The sequence below is a fragment of the Myotis daubentonii genome, chromosome 13, assembly GCF_963259705.1.
Source record: "Myotis daubentonii chromosome 13, mMyoDau2.1, whole genome shotgun sequence".
Classification (NCBI taxonomy): domain Eukaryota; kingdom Metazoa; phylum Chordata; class Mammalia; order Chiroptera; family Vespertilionidae; genus Myotis; species Myotis daubentonii.
Window position 1 is genome coordinate 58,946,591 of NC_081852.1, and position 18,613 is coordinate 58,965,203.

The 18,613-nt window shown below is 56.8% G+C and overlaps 2 protein-coding genes across 2 annotated transcripts; one reads left to right on the forward strand and one right to left on the reverse strand.

Moving 5' to 3' along the window:
• The first annotated feature begins 11,141 nt into the window (after positions 1–11,141).
• LOC132214421 (homeobox protein MSX-3-like) lies at positions 11,142–13,256 on the forward strand. Its single transcript, XM_059661647.1, has 2 exons — positions 11,142–11,917; positions 12,522–13,256. Exons 1-2 carry the CDS (start codon positions 11,704–11,706, stop codon positions 12,932–12,934), a joined length of 627 nt encoding a protein of 208 aa, XP_059517630.1. The 5' UTR covers positions 11,142–11,703; the 3' UTR covers positions 12,935–13,256.
• A 2,355-nt stretch (positions 13,257–15,611) lies between these two features.
• Positions 15,612–18,600, reverse strand: ZNF511 (zinc finger protein 511). Its single transcript, XM_059661662.1, has 6 exons — positions 18,448–18,600; positions 18,158–18,231; positions 17,438–17,639; positions 17,167–17,291; positions 16,617–16,751; positions 15,612–15,870 (listed from the first exon to the last, which is right to left on the reverse strand). The coding sequence occupies exons 1-6, from the start codon at positions 18,598–18,600 to the stop codon at positions 15,795–15,797; spliced, it is 765 nt and encodes a 254-aa protein (XP_059517645.1). The 3' UTR covers positions 15,612–15,794.
• Between the last annotated feature and the right edge of the window lie 13 nt (positions 18,601–18,613).

The window sequence follows — 18,613 nt, forward strand, 5'->3', positions numbered from 1 at the left end:
GCTTTGCAGAAAGGAATTCCTGCGGGCTGGAGGCCAAGGGCCCAGAATCCCCCCAGTGCTGCCTGCACACTTAGTCCTGGGTGCTGCCAGGCCACACAACCTGGATGTGCTCCCGGGCAAGGGCCCTGGCCAGCAAGGAGTGTCCCCTGTGCCTGCCTGTGGCTGCCCTGCCCACGGGAGGGAGAGCAAGGTGGCGGTCAGGATGGGAGCTCTCTAGGACAGGGGTTCTCAACCTGTGGGTCGCGGCCCCTTTGTCGGTCGAACGACCCTTTCACAGGGGTCGCCTAAGACCATCCTGCATATCAGATATTTACATGACGATTCATAACAGTAGCAACATGACAGTGATGAAGTAGCAACGAAAATAATTTTATGGTTGGGTCACAACATGAGGAACTGTATTTAAAGGGCCAGAAGGTTGAGAACCACTGCTCTAGGACAAGCTACAGGTCTGAGCAGCCTACCCTTGCCCATCCAGTAGCAGCACCTGCTCAGTCTGGCCCCTCACCTGGGCCTCTCCAGAGGTGGCCAGATCAGTCCTTCTCTGTGGGTGCTGTAGGGTCCCCACCCCTCCCACACTGGGCCATCCTCAGGCTCCTGTAAGGAGGAGCGCACTTGCAGGAAGAGCTGACCTGTTCCAGGTGAACAGACTTCCTAAGAACACGTGTGCAGACAGCAAGTGCCACCCCTCCGACCTCCGCCCTCCCCATCTCTGATGAACAGGCCTCACCCCAGAGGGCAGAGCTGGGTGCTGGGGGGAAAGGAGCTGTATCCCCTTCAGCCACCCGCTCAAGTCCAATGACACCCACCCCCTCCAGGTGGGCCCCGCACAGCCTCTGGAGTCTGAGATCCCACCCAGGACGATTGAGGTGTGTGTGTTGGGGGGGGGGGGGCACTTTCCACAACAGCTCTCGGAATTCTCTCTCGCCTTCCCCTTCTCGTTCTTTCAATAAACACTAAGAACAAAACAACCCGGAGGATCAGAGCACTGAGCTCTCACGCTGCTTCTGGACAGTGAGTCCTGGGAGGGTCATCTGGTCATATGGGGTCCCGGGGCCGCGCCCCAACTCGCGGGATAGGAGGAGCCCGGGATGGGCGGGGCATCCTCCAATAGCTTAGGCCCCGCCCCCCCAGCCACGGCCCCGCCCCCGTCCGGTCCCCGCCCCTGCCCGGCCGGCCCCTCCAGCGAGCAGCCCAGCTGAGCAGAGCTGCAGCCCTGGACCCCGGGCTGGTTTTAATAAAGTTGAAAAGGAAAGGATGAAAAGGAGCTGAAACCGAGCGGCCGGACGGCAGCCCCGGGCGCAGGGTGGGAGCGCTCTGGGCGCCGCGACGTCGGCTGGGGCTTCAAAGGAGCAATTACTCCGGGCGGGCGGCGGGATGCCGGGGCGGGAGGGGGAGGGAATGTCGGGGATCAGGCCTGAGAGGCGGGGCAGCGAGGTGGGGAGGGGCGAGGCCGGGGGAGGGGAGACCGCAGGAGGACGGGGAGGCCCGGCGCCTTCCACCGGGACTGCGGCCCTCCCCACTGGAGCACGCGCGGGCGGGGCGCGCCGGGTCGCCCGTTGAGTGGCGCATCCATTGTGCCGGCGCTGCGAGCGGCGACACGCTCAGAGCCCGCTCCCCGGTGACGTCTCAAAGAGCCTTTGACGGGGAGCACCCTGGCAGGAGGGCTCACCTGCAGCGAGGCTCTATAGAGCCTTTGAAAGCACAGCAGCTGCCAGGGGCTGTCGGCGGGGCACCTAGGGGGACAATGAATGAGAGGCCACTTGGAAACAGCAGGCTTGTGCCAAGCCCGCAGGCTGGGAAAGAAAAGTGCTCTTCATCGGTGACTCCGCGTTTGAAGGGGACCCTTTCTCAGCCGCGGAGCCCTCATGTGCATGACAAAGGGGCCGCGGGCGCGGGCCGGGAGCCGACGGTCCCAGCCAGGCGGCGGTGCGCTCGAGTGTGGCGGGTCCACCCCGAGGTGGAGCCCGGCCCTGTGCCCGGCCGTGACCCGGGCCTGGCCGGGGCTACCCTTAGCCCACACTCCAGGGCGCTCCTGGCGGGAAGCCGACGGTCTCCAAGTCCGGCCTCCCTCGGGAAGTGGCGGAGAGCGTTGCCTGGGGCCATCCCGGATCTGGCCCAAACCTGAACGGCCTGTTGGGAACCCACAAAGGAGAATGTGGGCCTCGGAGCCCTTGTGGCCACAGCGCCCTGAAGCAGGGAGCCTGGTTTTCCTTTTGCCCCTGAGACTGCCCTGGGGAAAGACAGGCAGGCAAGAGGGCTGAGGCTCTAACCTGAGCCTGGGGGAGGGGAGAGCAACTCCCCCCACCCCCCTTATCACAGTTAATAGACCCAGAGGTGCTGGACCTGCGGGACTTCCCGCCTCCCACAGCCCAGCACCCCCCCCCCCCACGCCCTGAAGGAGGAGCAGGAAGGCTGCTCCGGGCCTCTGGGGAAAGGCAGGGCAGTGGAAATGCTACTCACCAAAGTGTCCTCACTGGGTACCCAGGGAGCGGGAGAGCCCCCTGGGGAGGGGCACCTAAGCTCATGCTCACCCCTCGGGTATCTGGGACCCAGCCTCAGCTTGCTGCCTGAGCTGGGCCCTCTGCATCCCATACCCACCCCATCCTGTCCGGGCAGCGTGCCCTTCGGAGCACCGTGGACCCAGAACACAGGGAGCCCTCTGCCTTGGCCCTACAACCCCGGCATCCCGGACTCCTTGCTGCCAGCTTCTGGTTGGATAGGCACCTCCAGGATTTCACACGTGCCCCAGAGTTGGTCCAGTGACTTGGTGCCAGGCCAAGGGACAACAGTTTAACAGGGACACAAGGAATGGGATCCATCAAGGGAGTAAAGAATGATCCAGAACCCGGGCGTTAGGCAGGGCCCAGTCCGTGGTTGGCCCAACATGCACAGTATAAATGCTGCTGGCTGCCGGGACCCAGCTGCACATACACCACACGTGTGGGTTAGGGGTCTGGGACGCATGATGGCACCTGGGGCCTAAACACTCCAGGCAGACAGGTGCCGCCTTCCATGCTGGCGGTGAGCTTCCCCCACTAAGTGCCTGTCACCCCGCCCCATCTGGGGTCTGGGCCCTGTCCCCATCTCCAGCCCAGACACCCACCCAGCAGCCTCCTGCCCCCAGGACTGGGGAAAAAACAGTGGGCGGGCAGACCCACAGTTCACTCAGCTGCTCAGTCTTAAGTGGTCTTTTAAACCAGAATTAAATTAGATACTTGATTGTTAATGTCCCTGTATCTTAGATTGTTTTCAAAGTAACCAGCCTTGGGCCATGAACCATCTGCAGACACACACCACTGCCTGTTCTCTTTGATCAAGAGGAATTCCGCAGGCCCTAATTGGCCCCTACTCCCTGCAGAACTCCTGATTGCAGCCCCCTCCTCCCACCCACTGAGGGAGGGGGTGGGCTCTGGGTCAGGTCTCAGCAGTCCCTGAGGACAGGCGGACACTGTCAACTGCTGGAGTGATCTGTTGGGCAAGAGCAGATAACAGTCCTCTGATGAGAGCACCAGAGTGATGCTGACACACACACACACACACACACACACACACACACGTTTAGAACAAAAAACAAAACTCAAAGTCCGAACCATGGTTTTCATGACCCTGTGATCCTGCTTTCCCTCCGGCCTCATCTTCTCCTTCCACATGGCTTCCCTGGCCCAGCCTCTGTCCCTGCAACACTCCTGGCATTAGAGTCTCTGCTCAGATTTCACTCTCTGGGTTCCCCCAACCTATCATTTCCCGAATGTGGGGAGTGTGCTGATGTGACCCTCTGCCCAGTGCCACCCTCATTTACTCTGTCCCTGGAGAGGTGGAGGCACTTACCCAGCAGCCACTGTAGAGGGTGGACAAGGCCTAAGTGGCCTGAGGTCACCTTCCCCATGACCAGGCATGGGCCCAGGTGGTAAGGGGTGTGCTGGGGAGGCTGCCCCCTCTAGGGCTGGCCTATGTGGCTCCCATACCAAGTTACGGCTTCCAACTTAGCCATTTTCAGGAACTAAGGCCATCAGCTCAGAGACACACTTCTTTTCATGGACTTCCTGAGTGTCCAGTGTGAATGAAACTCCAGGACAGCCCCAAGATCTCCCATCTGGTCCTGGCCCACCCGCCCAAGGTGGAGGCCCCAGCTCTGGAGTCTGGAGGTCCTGGACCTCGACCAGGCTGAGCATGAGCTGCAGAGAACTGGCCTGTCAGCTCGATGCCTTGTGTGCCAGTCCTGGACCCAGACCCCCAGGACCCCAAGGGGCTCAGGGCTGAGTGAGAGCAACTGCCCTGGCCTGTGGCCATGGCCAGGCTGCATCATTGTGAGGCCACATGTGTGGTCTTCCTTCCCTCGCAGGGATCTGAGGCCCAACAGGATTAGGCAGGATTACAAGCCTCCCACAGAGGCTCAGCAATTTGAGTGGCCTCCTGCCTGCCTATCCTGGCTGGGCGCTATCCCTGCTGTGAGGTGGGTCAGGGAGGGCTGAGGGCACTTTTGCAGAACCCACATTTCTCAGTGGGCAGAGAGCCTGCTGTTCGTCATCTGACCCAGAGACCAGCCATCGGTACCGTCTCCCCTCAAAGCCCAGGCAGCCCGAGCCAGAGCCATTGGCACCAGACCCAGGACAGGGATGGCTACACCCTTCCCTGCTTTGAGCGGTAGGACCGAGTAGCACCTGCTTCTTCTCTGTGAGCCCACCTGCAACCATCTGTTTTTGGCTACCCATCCTCCTCAGGGCCTCTGGGCCTGGCTGATGGGGGGAAGGGGGAGATGGGAGGGAAGTGGGCAGGGACCTTGCTGACCAGAATAATGGATTGCTTTGTAAGTTTGTTTTTGCTTATGTGGGGGAGACTGGACAGGAAACTGAGGCCCAGAGAGGTTAAGATGGCAGAGCCAGGATGAACCAGGAATGCAACTTGAGCTTCAGGTCTGGAGGCTGCATGCACCACCTCGGACCCCCCTTGTCGCTTCTTTTGAGTCCCATGTACAACCAGCCGTTGTGCTCAGCTCTGAGCTCCAGGAAGTGGGAGAGACCAGAGACAGCACATGCCGGGCAATGCAGGGGAGTGCTCAGGGCGGGTGAGGGTCTGAAACGTGGGCACCTCTCACATGCCAATTCATGCCCACAGGCCTCAGCAGCTAGATCCTCCAGTGTGTGGAGCTGGGCCGGCCTGCTTTGGCTCAGGACAGTGGGTGGATGGGCAGCCCTAAGCAGCGGCTTCCAGGCATCTCCCCAACCTCAGGCTTCTCACAGTCTGATGTTGCTCATTACTGGGGAACACAGAGATCTTCCCTGGGGATGGAGGGAGAAGGAAACAGAAAACCTTTGGAGGAAATGAACATTAGCAGAGTTGAGGCGGCATTTATTTTGAAACAACATGGTTTTTAAAGTCAGTGACTAGCAATGAGGAGAATTCAAGAAGGGGCTGTGTCAGCCCTCAAGCTGTGGGGGTTCTTCTCTTCCAGTTTCCGGTAGGTATGGCATTCTGAGGGTGGCACTGTCCTCCTGTGTCTTACTCCAGGGCCCGCCCTGCTGAGGCCAGAGCCCCTCCATACCCCTCTGTCTTGAGACCACTCCCCTGGGATTCACAGGCCTTCCTTAAACCACTTGGAGCTTCTCTGGGCTTCTGGAAACCACAGGAGTGGGGGTCTGGAACCAAGGTTTCAGCTCTGAACTCCAGGCCCACCTAGGAAATGACCAACAGATCTTCTGGACTCCATGTGAAGGTCTGAGTTGACTGCCTGTGGTGGCCTCTCCATGGCATGGTCCTGGGGCACAGCTGCTCTGCAGCCGAGAGAGGTGAAGCGCCTTGGACCTCCCCTCCCCAGCTCAGCTGGCTGGCCCGTCCCCCTAGGCCACCAGGAAGCCTGTGACAAGAATTCTGAGGCCAGCTGCCCTGAGTCAGACTGTTTTACAGAACATGTTTGTCCGCAAGAGCCAGCCCTCAAAAACGTCTTCAATGTCGAAGCAGAACGTTGGGTGAGAACAAATAAGCACAAAAGTGTCAGGCACTTTCTGCTCAGAAACCGGGTACATGTCCATGACCCTGTGACCCCGTTAAGGACCTTTCCTGCAATGTGTCCAGAACAGCACCTCCCGCCCCACCATGGGCCCGGGACATTCATCGTGTAGTGAATATGGTGTTTGGGCAACGCAGGGGCTGAGTGGCAAGTGACCACCCTTCTCCTGGGGCCTTGGGTGGGGCTGGCCCAGCTGACCTCCTGGGGAAGGGGCTAGGCCACAGTGTCCATCCTTAGGGGCTGAAACAGGAGCAGAGGAGCCTTTCGGAGCCTGGTCCAGGGTCCCAGGGCTGTCCTTCCCACAGGCCCTGCCTCAGGGGTATGTTATTCCAGTTTACAAAAGCGGGGACAGGGTGGGGGGAGTGCAGAAAATGGAGAGGCAGGAGAAAGGCGTCTGCTGTTTTGTCTGCTTTTACAGCCTTCTTGTTCCGGGGTTCCTGGCCGAGGCAGAGTTCTTCGAAGCCTGAGCTCTTTGAGGTCTGCCCAGAGGAGGCCCTGGGGGGCTGCAGCCTCTGCAAGGATGTGCTGGCCCTCGGGACAAAGGAAATCAATTCTGGGTTCTCCTAGCAGCTAAGTGATCGGCTGCCGCAAAGCGATTTTCACAGCCCGGGATGCCCAATTGTATTTTCCAGCTCATTAACCCTGAGCACAAAGCACCGTGTCCCCAGGCCCCAGCCCGGCCTTCCCCTCCAGAGCCCAGGCAGACTGGGATTCCACAGGTCCCTCCCGCCTGGAGACCAAGCTGCCCATTGTCCCCTAGGTACTGCCTGTTTATTCAGTCCCTTTGAACACTCCTCCCACACTGTGGGCAAGCCTGGGAGAGCCCTGCTTCCCCCAGATGACACCCCCAGCCGTGGTTAAAGGAGCCAGGCACCACAGCAGAAACTTGGATGCAAACTTCTCGAGTGAAGGTGCTGGGGTGCTCCAGGCGGGGCTGGGAGAAGGCCTTCGGGTGGAGAGCAGTGGCCCAGGAAGACCCCTCTGCCTTCCCAACCCATACTACTGAGCTGGCACCCATTCGGGGCGCGTTCATCCACGGTCCTCAAGGGCAGGTCCCTTTAACAGTGAGATGGCTGGGGGTAGGGGTAAGCCTGGTACCTGGCAACAACCAGTTTGGGCCACTTCTTCCTGCAGCGCCAAGAAAAGCAGTAAGGCCTCGAACTACTGAGGTCTGCCTTCTGCCTTCCCTCTTCCCAAAGGTGGGGGCTGCCTCAGGACTCCTGGCTGGGACACCAAGCTCCAGGCTGTCACTTTCTCCACGTGGCCACATCATCCCTCTGCCCAAGTGCCATCGACATGTGTCCATGAACTTCCCAGAGTCCTCCTGGTAGGCTTGCGGGAGACTTGGAGGCAAGAGGGGCCCAGCGCACCCAGTCCCTCCACATGCTTCCAGAATAAAACCCTGACCCACAGCCCAGAACCCACCCTCTCGCCCCAGTTCCCACCTTCCCCCCACGCCTACCCTCCACCATAGGGCCTCCTGCTGCCCTGCATCTTCACCTTTCCCTGCTGCTCCCACAAGTCCCTCCTCAGCCAGAAGGTGCTGACAAAGGGCTCTTCCCCAGAGAGACCTTCCATGTGCATTGCGTTTTCCAAAAATGGCCAGAATAACACAGGCCCTTTCATCCTCTCTGGGTGGGCCCTTTTAACTCCTGGGAGGGTGCTGATGGAGAGGCACTGACAGAGTCTCAGGCTCCCATCTGGTCGCTCTGAGCGCCCTGGCTTCTCTTCTTGGCCACTGAGGACCCTCCCTGTGAGTCCCGTGGCCCCTCCTCTGAGTACCATGGCCCTGGCCCCTGCCCTCAACACCTCTCTTTGTTCCAGCTTTCCCTTTCCTCCTCCCAAGTCAAGGTCTGTACCAAGGCTGCTTTGCATGGCTTGCCCTCAGAATGGACCCTTAGCACTGCCTTGCTGGCCTCCCTATGGTTTCTGCTCCGAGTGATGCAAATGCACCAAAAATGGTAACTACATGGAGAAATAGAAAAGACTTTTTTAAAAAATCTCTTTAAAAGATAACTGACCATTTAAACAAATGACATCAATCAGTGTGAGATTTATACCATATAGAAGTAAAAATTCTGACAATAGCATCAGGCTCTGGAGGGAGAGATGGAGACCCCAGATACTACTGTAAAGTTCTTGTACTATATACAAAGTGGGATGATATCACTGGCAGGTATGTTGTGATAAAACTGAAGATGTATACTGTCAACCCTAAAGCAGCCACTAAAATAATAATAAAAGAATTAAAGCTAAATAAGTCAATGAAGGAGATATGTTGGAATAATAAAAAAATATTCAATTGATTAAAAAAAAAAAGAGAAAAGACTGAACAGAGAACAGATGGGAATTTATAAAATAAAGGTCACGGATTTAAACCTAACCATATCAATAAGTATACAAATGTAAGTAGTCTAAATACCCAATTTTTAGAGAGAGAGGAGAGGAGAGGGAGAGAGAGAGAAACATTGATGTGTGAGAAAAACATCCAGTGGTTGCCTCCCACATGAACTCCGACCCGGGAAAGAACCCATTACCTGGGCAAGTGCCTTGACTGGGACTTGAACTAGCGACCTTTTGGTGCAAGGGATGACACTCAACCAACTGAGCCACACTAGCCAGGGCATGAAGAACTCTTTAAAGATAAAGATACAACTATGTTTAAAGTAAAAACATTAAAAAGAGAAACCATGCTAACATGGTCAAAAGGAAACTGGAGTCTCTATTCTAATATTAGACAAAGTTGACTTCAGAACCAAGAAATTAAAGAAATAAAGACAACTTCATGTTGATAAAAGAGTCAGTTTGTCAAGAGGGCATAACATTCTTAAACATTTATGAACCTAATAATAAAGGAAGTAAAAACAAATAGAACCGTAAAGAGAAATAGACAAACTCACAGTTACTATTAGAGATTCCAATACCCCTCTCTCAATAATTGATGGAACAAGTAGGCAGAAAATCAGCAATGATACAGTGACAGGTGCATATCGACCAACTTGACCCAAGTGACACTTACTGACTGCCCGCCCCCGCTCCCCAGCACCAGAAGAATCCACATTTTTTTCAAGGACAACAGATCATTGACTAATGCAGGCTATATTTGGGGACACAACACAAGTCTCAAAAACTGTAAAAGGACTTATGTGAGACAAAGTGTGTTCTCTGACATGGAAGTAAACTAAAAATCAATACAGAAACATCCCTGGAAAATTCCCAAGTAAATACACTCTAATTCAGGGTCAAAGAGGAAATCAAAAGGGAAATTCATATTTGGAATTGAGTGAAAATGAAAACATATCAAAACTGTGGGATGCCACTAAAGCCGTACCTAGGGGGAAATTCATAGTACTGAATGCTATATTAGAAAAGAAGAAAGGGTTTGCCATCATTTCAGGAGCACACCTGGGATGAGGATGGGCACCAGCCTGAGCATCTACACGCCTCAAGAAGGACCAGCTGTGCCCAGCCTCCTGTCCACACAACACACCTGGCTGGCCTGATCCTGGGCCCTGCTCTTTGTCCCACCTGGTAGCCAGGGACAGTGTCTAGGCTCCCTTTCCATGTGGGGCATGGGTTTTTGAGCCCAAAGCCACCATATGACAGAAGTAGGGTCCCTTCACACCCCTATCACCCCATGCCCCACCTCCCAGGGCCTCTTCTGGCCAGCCCCCCATCCCCAGGGGCTAGAGATACTGGTGTGCCGAAGGCTGTTTGTGCTGAGCATTGGGTCTGTGTTCTCATGGCCAACCCCCATTTCCCTCCCAGGGGCTCTGCTCCACCTGCATCCTTCCTCCCTCCTCTACTTCCCTGTGGTGCCATGCCAGATAGGGGCTTGGTCAGCACTGGCCCAGCGTTGCTCTCTTCAGGAGGGTCAGACACTAATTCAGACACCCACAAGAAAGGGCAAGACTGACGAAGTTTGGCACCCATGCCTGGCCCTGACACCCCATCCTTCCCTTTTGCCAGCCAGGCCACAGCTCGGGCACCTACTCACCCACCCAGACACCACCTTCCCAGAGTCCTGAGCGGATGTGGGGCAGGCTGGGGCAGCTGGCTGTCATCCTTATTAAAATTCTTCTTCAAACACTCCCGTGAGTGGCCTGCTAAAGATAAACTACCAGGAGAGAGACCTTCAAAGAAAATGCTTTAATGATGCAATTATCTTCAATCAACTCAGAACATCTTTATTACATTAGTAAGGGGCAATCCATCTTGGAATATAGAAAGAGCTGATCCTGCAGCAGACACCAGGCCTGGCCCTGGGGCCGGGCTGAGGGCCCCTTTCAGCCTTGCTTCTACATTTGCATGGAGAAAAAAAGTTTCTAATTGAATTTTTCTGGCTGAGCTAGACGGTTTCACTGTCCCCAAAAGCTGGATTTCATTAAAGCAACTTTAGTTTCTCAAAAATAAATATAAATCGATTTAGGTTGCTGTTTCTGTGTTCTGGGATATTAACAAGATAGTCGTTACCCGCAAACGAATCTCATGATTTATTCTAAAACTCAAGGAGAGATTGCAGAGTGGCGCCTCCTCTGTAGCATTCAAGAAGGTTTTAAACCAAAGATTGGTCCAGTTTTGGAAAAAAGAATTCGAGTAAGCACAGGTTTCTGTCGGGCCTCGGTTCTTCTTCCGAGCCTGGGATGGGGATCCCGCCTCTGCAGGCGCCTCCGGGAGCAGCCCCGCAGCCCCGGGTCGGTAGGAAGCCCGCGCCGCCCGAAGCCCCTCGCGGCTGGTTTCCCGGGTCCCGGTCTCACGACGACTTTCCAAGCCAAGTGCGGGGCGGAAGAGACTGAAGGTGAACCTAACACCCAGCGGCCAGGAGCCGCCCGAGGCGCCCCTCTAGGGTCCCCAGCCCGGCCTCGGAGGCGGGTAGGAGGTTGGGCCCTGTGGCCTCCCCCGAGGTCCCCACCGGCTGCTCCTAGAACCCGGCCGCGGGACGCCCAGGCAGTGGGCGGGGCGGCCCCTGACCCAGAGGACGCTCTGCCGCTACAGGTGCATGGAAAGCACTGGAGGCAAGGGCACCTCGGCCCTACTTCAAGGCGGTGGAATGGAGGAAGCCCAGTTTCCAGTCTGCGTGCGGGGTCCGTCACATGGGCCCCCAGGGTGAGGAGAGAGCGCCTGGGCCGAAGCAGGCACGTGCCGAGGGTTCCAGCTTGGGGTTGGGGTGCAGCGGGAAGAACAGCCGGCGAGCGACAGAGCGACGACGAGGCGGGAGGCGCCTGGCGCCAAGCTCTTCGCTGCGCAGGATCTGCGCGCGGTCAAGGGCGGGTGCTGGGACCACGACCTCGCCCCGTCGCGCCCGCTGTCCACTCTTCGGAGGGGGAGGCTGAGGCCAGCTCCGGGTGCTCCCGGGGCGTCTCAGCAGCCTCCTGGACAGGAGGAGCGTGGGCCGGGCACAGGGAGAGCGCCAGGGGCGCGCCAGGAGGGCTCCGGCCGGGATGGATGCGCGGGTGCCAGGCGGCGGCCCCGCCCCTCCCTATCCTTTCCGCCCCCGGGGTCAGCAAAGCCAATGGACGCCTGGGCCTTGCGACAGCGGCCAAGGCGATTGGACAGCGGCTCATGAAAAGGACACCGCCTTTTTATAGGGTACGGAGGGCGGGGTCGCCTCCGAGTCCCAGGCAGTCGCACGACGTGCTGCCCCCGCCACGCGCCTGCCGGGCCCCGCAAGCCCCGCGCCCGCTGGCTTGCGCATGGCCCCGGCGTCGCTCGTCATGAACTCGTCGGGGCTCAGGACCTGTGGCGGGGACGGCGCGGGGCCCGGCCCGCTGCCCTTCAGTGTCGAGTCGCTGCTGGAGGCGCAGCACCGGCTGGGCCCGGAGCCCGCGGAGCCCCGGGAGGCGAGGCCGCGGGGCGCTGCGGAGTCCCGGGCCAGGTTCCCGCCCGCCGCCCGCTCGTCCTCCCCACGTAAGTGCCCTGTCGCACGATCCCAGACTGCGAGAGCCCGCCCGGGCAGCTCGAAGGACCAGGGCGGGAGGGGCGCTGTCGCTTCTAACTTCGGAAAGTGACCAGCCACGAACCGCCCTGCCTTAGTACCAAGAGAGAAGCCAGCCCACCCGAGCCGTCGGGCGCGCGCACGCCCCGCAGCCGTTCCCGCGCCCCACGCAACCAGGCTCTCGCTCTACCTGGGAGCGGAGTGGGCCCCGCAAAGCCCCGAGGCTTCTTGAAGCCCCGGGCCGTCCCGGGACGGTGAACTTCCGCTTTGCCAAGCCCTCATCTCTGTTATTGAGGCGGCCTCCAGCACCAGCTTCTCGCCTCTCCAAGTGGGCAGAGTTCCCCTCCTCCCTGGGTGCGGGGCCGTGGATTTGAGGAGCAGAGCCCGAGTCCACAGCGGCCCTCCCCTACACGCACCGTCTCCCCGGTGCCTTGCTTATCTTACCCCTGTGGCATTTGGGGTCTCGTCTCCTCGGTGGGCGCGATCACGGAGTCGGGAAGGGGATCCAAGAGTGTCGGAAAGGGGAGCGCACTGCCGGCGTCTGAGTACCCCGTGTGTGCTTCTCTTTCCTCCCAGGCGCCCCCAGTCCTCCGCCCTGCACCCTCCGAAAACACAAAAACAACCGCAAGCCACGGACGCCCTTCACCACCGCCCAGCTGCTGGCGCTGGAGCGCAAGTTCCGCCAGAAGCAGTACCTGTCCATCGCCGAGCGGGCCGAGTTCTCCAGCAGCCTGAGCCTCACGGAGACACAGGTGAAGATCTGGTTTCAGAACCGCCGGGCCAAGGCCAAGCGGCTGCAGGAGGCCGAGCTGGAGAAGCTGAAACTGGAGGCCAAGCCGCTGCTGCCCGCGTTCGCCCTGCCCTTCCCCCTGGGCACCCACCTTCAAGGCTCCCCGGGCGCTTATGGCGGTGCTACGGGCACCCTGCCTCAGGTGCCAGGACTCTTCGCAGCGCCTATCACCGCTTACGGCGTGTATTACCTCTCCTAGGGGACTTGGCACACGCCTTGCCAGGTGGTGGCCTGGGGAGACGGCAGGGGAGGGCGGCGCAGGACAGGAAAACCTGTTTCCAGGAAAACCCCCTGCGTCCTGTCGGTCTTTTTTTGTTTTGCGTTTCAGGTTTTTGTTGTTGTTGATACAATGTTATAATTGATGCCTCAAGCCTATTTGTGGGTATCTTACAGATATTTAAGAACTTAAAAAAAAATTTGTTCTAAACGCTTTCCTGAAAGACAGTGAACACAGTTTCATACGGTGGCCGGGTGGAGCTTCCTATTTGTACAAGGCAGCCAATAAAGTATTCTGAAGTTTACTGTGAGACCTCCCTCCCACACCCCTGCTTCAGTAACGGGTTCCTATCAGAAGGATTCGCCAGACTGTCTTGGGGCAGCAAGAAACGGATTCCCGCAAAAGAAATGAAAAGTTTGGTGCCAGGACTGCTGAAATGAAGCGCACTGATTACTAACTAGGTGTGTTACCATCTGGCAGAATGGAAACTTTCACATGTGGTTTAGGGGATTTTTTCCGTATTTATTTTTTATTAGAGAGCCTGAGGCAAGGTGCTGTCTGTGGACTGTGTGTCTGTGTCTGTGTGGGGATTTGGGTGTGTGTAGGGGTGTGTCCACGCAGAGAGGCAGGATGGCCACGGAGCCGCGGATGGGCATGGAGAGCACGGTGTGCGGTGTGTACCGCAGGCCCTGTCCGCTGGGCTCCCCAGGGATCCTAGACTGGTGCTAGGCTGGGGAGGAGGAGCTGCTAAGGCTCAGGGTCCATATAAAGGGCATTGGCTAACTCGGCCAGGATGGCCAGGGACCTGCTGGCACCTGCTCTGCTTCTTTGCAACACGCTGTCAATTCAGGTCTCTAGGGCCCGAGGGAGGAAGGTGCCGGTCTGACCCTTCCTGAGGCTTCTCCCAGCCGCCTCAGCTCTCCTTCTAGACTCTGCACTGGGACTGTCAAGGTGCCTGGGTGGATGGAAGCCCCCTCGACCATTCAGCCTGATCCTTGCTGTGGGCAGCCCCTTCCCCGCCTTCACCCTGCCTCCCAGCTGTAGCCAGGACCCAGAGGTGACCATAGGGAGGGGACCCCGAGCCCCTTCCCCTAGGTCACTGGTGCTGGCTCTCCCTGGGCCTGCCCGCCCGGTTTTATTCACTCGGGGGGCTGCTGAGGTGCCGCCCACAGGAGACAGCTTCGGAGAAGTGGAGAAGTCCCAGAAGTATTGATGGTAGTGCCCTAAACTGCCTATTACTGGCCATTACTCTCCCTGTGATTCTGGAAAATGACAATTCACGATGGATTTTAAATGGAAACTAACCCAATTCTTGAAGTAGAAGCTGCTGGAAATGAAGGCTGATAATGAGAGAGGCGTCCTCATATTCCACACTGCCATCCCCCCAGGCCTGTGCCCGTGGGCTGAGCTGTTTAAACTCAGCCCAACTCCAGTCAGGGTCTTCAGGGAACAGACCCGCCTGTAAACACCCCAGAGAAGGCGGTGGGGCCGTGGCACAAAGGGAGCTTGAGAGGGGCTGAAGGGCCTGAGAGCCATGACCCATGACCTGACCCATGTGACTTATGCCTCACAGAGCGTAGTTGTTGCTTTTTAAGGCTACTCAGAACCTCGATCCTCTTCTCACATCTGAGGTTTTGTTTGTTTTTTTAAAGTACATTTGTATTGATTTCAGAGAGGGAGGAAAGAGAGACATCAATGATGAGAATCATTGATCAGCTGCCTCCTGCACACTGGGGATCGAGCCAGCAACCTGGGCATGTGCCCTTGACTGGAGTCGAACCCGGGACCCTCAGTCTGCAGGCTGACGCTCTATCCATTGAGCCAAACCAGCTAGAGCACATTGGAGGTTCTTAAAAGCACCCCAGCCCCACTAGAGATGAGGCCTCTGGAGGGAGGCCCTGCAGGCAGTCCCCACTCTGCCAGGCCTAGGCCCACAGCCCTTATTTGTCAAAACAGAGCGGATCCATTGTTTCTGTCCATGGGCTACCTTCGGCATAGATCTGGGTTCCACATGCCTGCCCAAACCTGCTCCTCCCTGCGGTGTGCCCTCTCCTTAGCTACTGGTGACCATCGATGAGAGGACTGCACTCTCACCTGCTCTGTTCCTGCCAGGAAGACACCAGCCAAGCACTCCAGCTCTGGTGCCAGCCCCTTCCCTCTGCCTGTGGCTGTCCCTCCTTGGGGAGGCTGCCCCAGCTGGCATTCTTCATCCCAGCACTGACCGACTGCCCGGGCGCCACCTGTCAGTCTTCTCTGTCACTGCCCCCTAGTCAGGTTTGCTCAGAGCTCAGTAGAGGATGACCCAGGGTCTCTCAAACAGGCACAAGCTCTCACTGATGGCACCCTGCCCCCTCACCCCTCCAGAGGTGCCAAGACTTCATAAATCTTCCTGAGAACTGCCCTGGCCAGTCAGGTGGCCCAGTTGGTTGGAGCACTGTCCCGCACACCAAAAGGTTGCAGGTTCAATCTCTGGTCAATGTTTCTCTCTCATCAATAAAAACAAAAACAAACCAACAAAAATCACATCCTCGGATGAGGATAAAAAATAATTATAATAATTCTTTCTGAAAGCTGAATGCTGAAAGCAAAGTGCTCAAATGTAATTATTGCTCATTTCCCTGCTTAGTTCAACAATACAGAAATGACTAGAGACCATAAATAAAAAATACATGCTTTATAAAGAACACTTGTAGGATGGCCCCTACAGAGGGAGGGGATGGGAGCAGTCACTGCCGAATCTGTGGTCACTCCCCGCTGATACTGGCAGCTGGTGTCATCCTGCCATCCCCCAAAGGACCGAGACATGAGGGTGGCAAAGGCCCGCGCTCTGGCTCAGCTGTCACTAGTGCTTATTTCTGTTCTTGGTGCTTTTAAATCCTCGCAACGCACCTTGACCAAAACAGACGGTGGAAGGTACTCTGAAATGGAAAAAACCTTCAGACTAAAGAATCATACCTTCTACCAACAAACAGCCCAATTCCTAGAGCAGTCTTTTCCTCTTCTTCCAGAATGCTCTTTCACTCCTGGAACATTCCTAATGGCAGCTCTTCCTTCCTGCAGACTTTGCTCTGGGGCCCTGGGCAGCTCCTTACTGTAGCTGGCCGGTGCCTCTGACCTGCTTCCTATGGGGACTGGCTCCCACCAAGCTCTCCAGAGCTGACTTCCTGTCACCCTCCCTGCACTGAAACCCTAACTGCCCACTGGTATCTAGACTCACTCGATGGCCAAAGTCCAGGCAGCTGTGCGAAGGCAGCGAAGGGACACAAGTCCTTTTCATGTCAGTTTGGATTCCTTGGCGATTTTTTTAATTTGTCCAACATTTCCCCCAAATTAGATTTGAACTCAAGTTTAACCCAATAAAAGTGCAGTTAATACTAGAAAGACAGACTCACAGTTGTAACCTAAGCAATTACAACTGAGCTTCTCTCTATCCTGCACTGCTTCTGAACGCTGAAGTTAACAGCGTGTTGCAAAGAAGCAGAGGAGGAAAAGGGGGCAGCACTCTGCATTCCTGCGCTGCAGGCTTCGGAAAGCAGTGAGCCAGAGACGCGAAGTCATCCTCAAGAACCAAAACAGCCAGACTCCCAGCTCCCACAGAAGCCCAATGGAGCCAGCACCTTTTTCTCCCAGCACGTTCACAACCTCAGAAAGGCCAGCTACTGACCTGTGGCGGTAGGTCCGCTTCTCACCCATGGGCTCTGGGGGTGGTATCACGTGTTCAGAGCAGACTTCCATGGTGTCCCCATCATCCCCCATGGCTTCTGTCGGCACTTCCATGGCAGCCATGGAAGTGGCTAGGCTGTGGAAAGCAGAGGGGCTTGCAGGGCTCGCCATGGTGACGGGTGCAGCCCTGTCTACCACAGAAATGAACTCACCAGAAAGAGACTATGTCTTTTCCTGCAGACATTTTATCACTATTTTGGCATTGTGTAATTTTTAGGCTACCAGATTAAGGAGAAGGATTATGGCAAGGCCAAAAGTGAACCTTATGATGCCACTTTTTATAAATTTAGGTATAACAATTTCACTTTGCCTTTAAATTTTTTTTTTTTTTTTTTTGGTTAATCCTCACCAGAGGCTGTTTTTCCATTGGTTTTTAGAGAGCGTGGGAGGGGGAGAGACAGAGAGAGAATCATCGATGTGAGAGACATATATCGATTATGTGTGTATATACTCAAAAGGCTTCTCTGAATTCCAGGGGTGGCTGCACATACCCTTTGCTTTTCTTTGGTTTATCAAACCGGAAGTCCCCAGGGTAGAGGTGATGTCTCACCAGGTGGTCCTTCCTGTCTTTGCTGGTCTTGAACTTCTCTGTGCAGCCTTCCACCAAGCACTGATACTAAAACAGAGACACTGTCCCGCCATCCACAGGGATGGGGGCTGCAGAGGGAAGGTGCCCTGGTCTTGCCCCACCCAAGAGCTGAGAGCTCTGACCCTGAGGCAGACAGCTCCCATCCAAGCCCCCAGTATGACTGCTTCACCCACCATGTCCTGCCGCTCAGACAGGACCTGGAACAAGGAATCGTGCCACTCCAGGATGTGGGTGTCCAGCAGATGTCCCGAGGGGAAGGCCCGCTTGCAAAAGGAGCACACGTTTCTGTGCAGAGTGTGGTAGTGATGCTCATAATCCTCCAGGATGTCGAATACCTGGCAGCAGCCTGCCACCTGACAGGTAAACTCAGGCACCCTGGCAAAGGAAACCATTGCTGGCTGACAAAAAACATTAGGCTGTCGACAGCTTCCCTTTAAGTGGTCTGATAAAGCTCCGAATGTTTCTTTCCCAATTCCAAATCTTGCTTTCTTTTTTGTAGCTTTTCTTTTACTTTCTTTTAAAAAAACTACTTATTGATTTTTAGAGAGAGTGAAAGGGAGAGGGAGAAAGAAACATCAATTTGTTGTTACACTTACTTATGCATTCATTGGTTGATTCTTGTAGCTGTCCTGACCAGGTTCCCTAAAACCTTGGCCCATAGGGACGATGCTCTAAGCAACTGAGCTACCCTACCAGGGCCCAGATCTTTCTTTGTTGAGAAGTTAAGTTTCAGAGACCAGCCAGGTAGTGGAGAGATCAACAAAGCGGGGCTAGGACGGTGGTTCAGGCAGAGAGCGCTGTGACAGGTCACCAGGGAGGGGCAGGACTGGGGGCCCGGGAAGGGGACAAAGTGGGGGGCGAGGAGAGGCGGCGCTGGGCGCAGAGCAGCTCACCTGGGCCTCTCGGGAACCCCGGCCACCCCCGTAAGCACGTCCTGGAGGTAGAGGTGCCGCTGCACGTCCCCTTCCTACAGAACACGGTGGGCACACAACTGAAGGTCCCGCCCACCCGGGCTGGGACCCGCCCCGCCTTAGCCCCGCCCCCGACAGCTGTAGGCCCCGCCCAGACCCCGGCCCCACAGCTGTAGGCCCCGCCCCGCGGAACCATAGGCCCCGCCCAGGCCCCGCCTCCACAGCTGTAGGCCTTGCCCCTAGACAACTCCCCTTTCCCTCGACTCACGCACCTCGAAAAACTCATGCTCCCGCGGGAAGCGTACCAGACGCGCCGCAAAGCGGAAAGGCGCGGCCCCGGCCGCGGGGTCTCGCTCCACGGGCAGCGGCTCAGCCGCCCCGGGCCCCGCCGCCAGGCGGGCGTGCACCGCGGGCGGCAACTGCATCGTCCGGTTTGCC

What these genes read in the sequence shown, in the direction of transcription:
- LOC132214421 (XM_059661647.1), top strand. Translation starts at nt 11,704, where the DNA reads ATGGCCCCGGCGTCGCTCGTCATGAACTCGTCGGGGCTCAGGACCTGT. An exon ending in CGCCCGCTCGTCCTCCCCAC is followed by an intron (nt 11,918 to 12,521) that starts GTAAGTGCCCTG and finishes CTTTCCTCCCAG; the next exon opens with GCGCCCCCAGTCCTCCGCCC.
- ZNF511 (XM_059661662.1), bottom strand. Translation starts at nt 18,600, where the DNA reads ATGCAGTTGCCGCCCGCGGTGCACGCCCGCCTGGCGGCGGGGCCCGGG. An exon ending in GGGAGCATGAGTTTTTCGAG is followed by an intron (nt 18,232 to 18,447) that starts GTGCGTGAGTCG and finishes CGTGTTCTGTAG; the next exon opens with GAAGGGGACGTGCAGCGGCA. An exon ending in AAGCGGACCTACCGCCACAG is followed by an intron (nt 15,871 to 16,616) that starts GTCAGTAGCTGG and finishes TTTCCATTTCAG; the next exon opens with AGTACCTTCCACCGTCTGTT.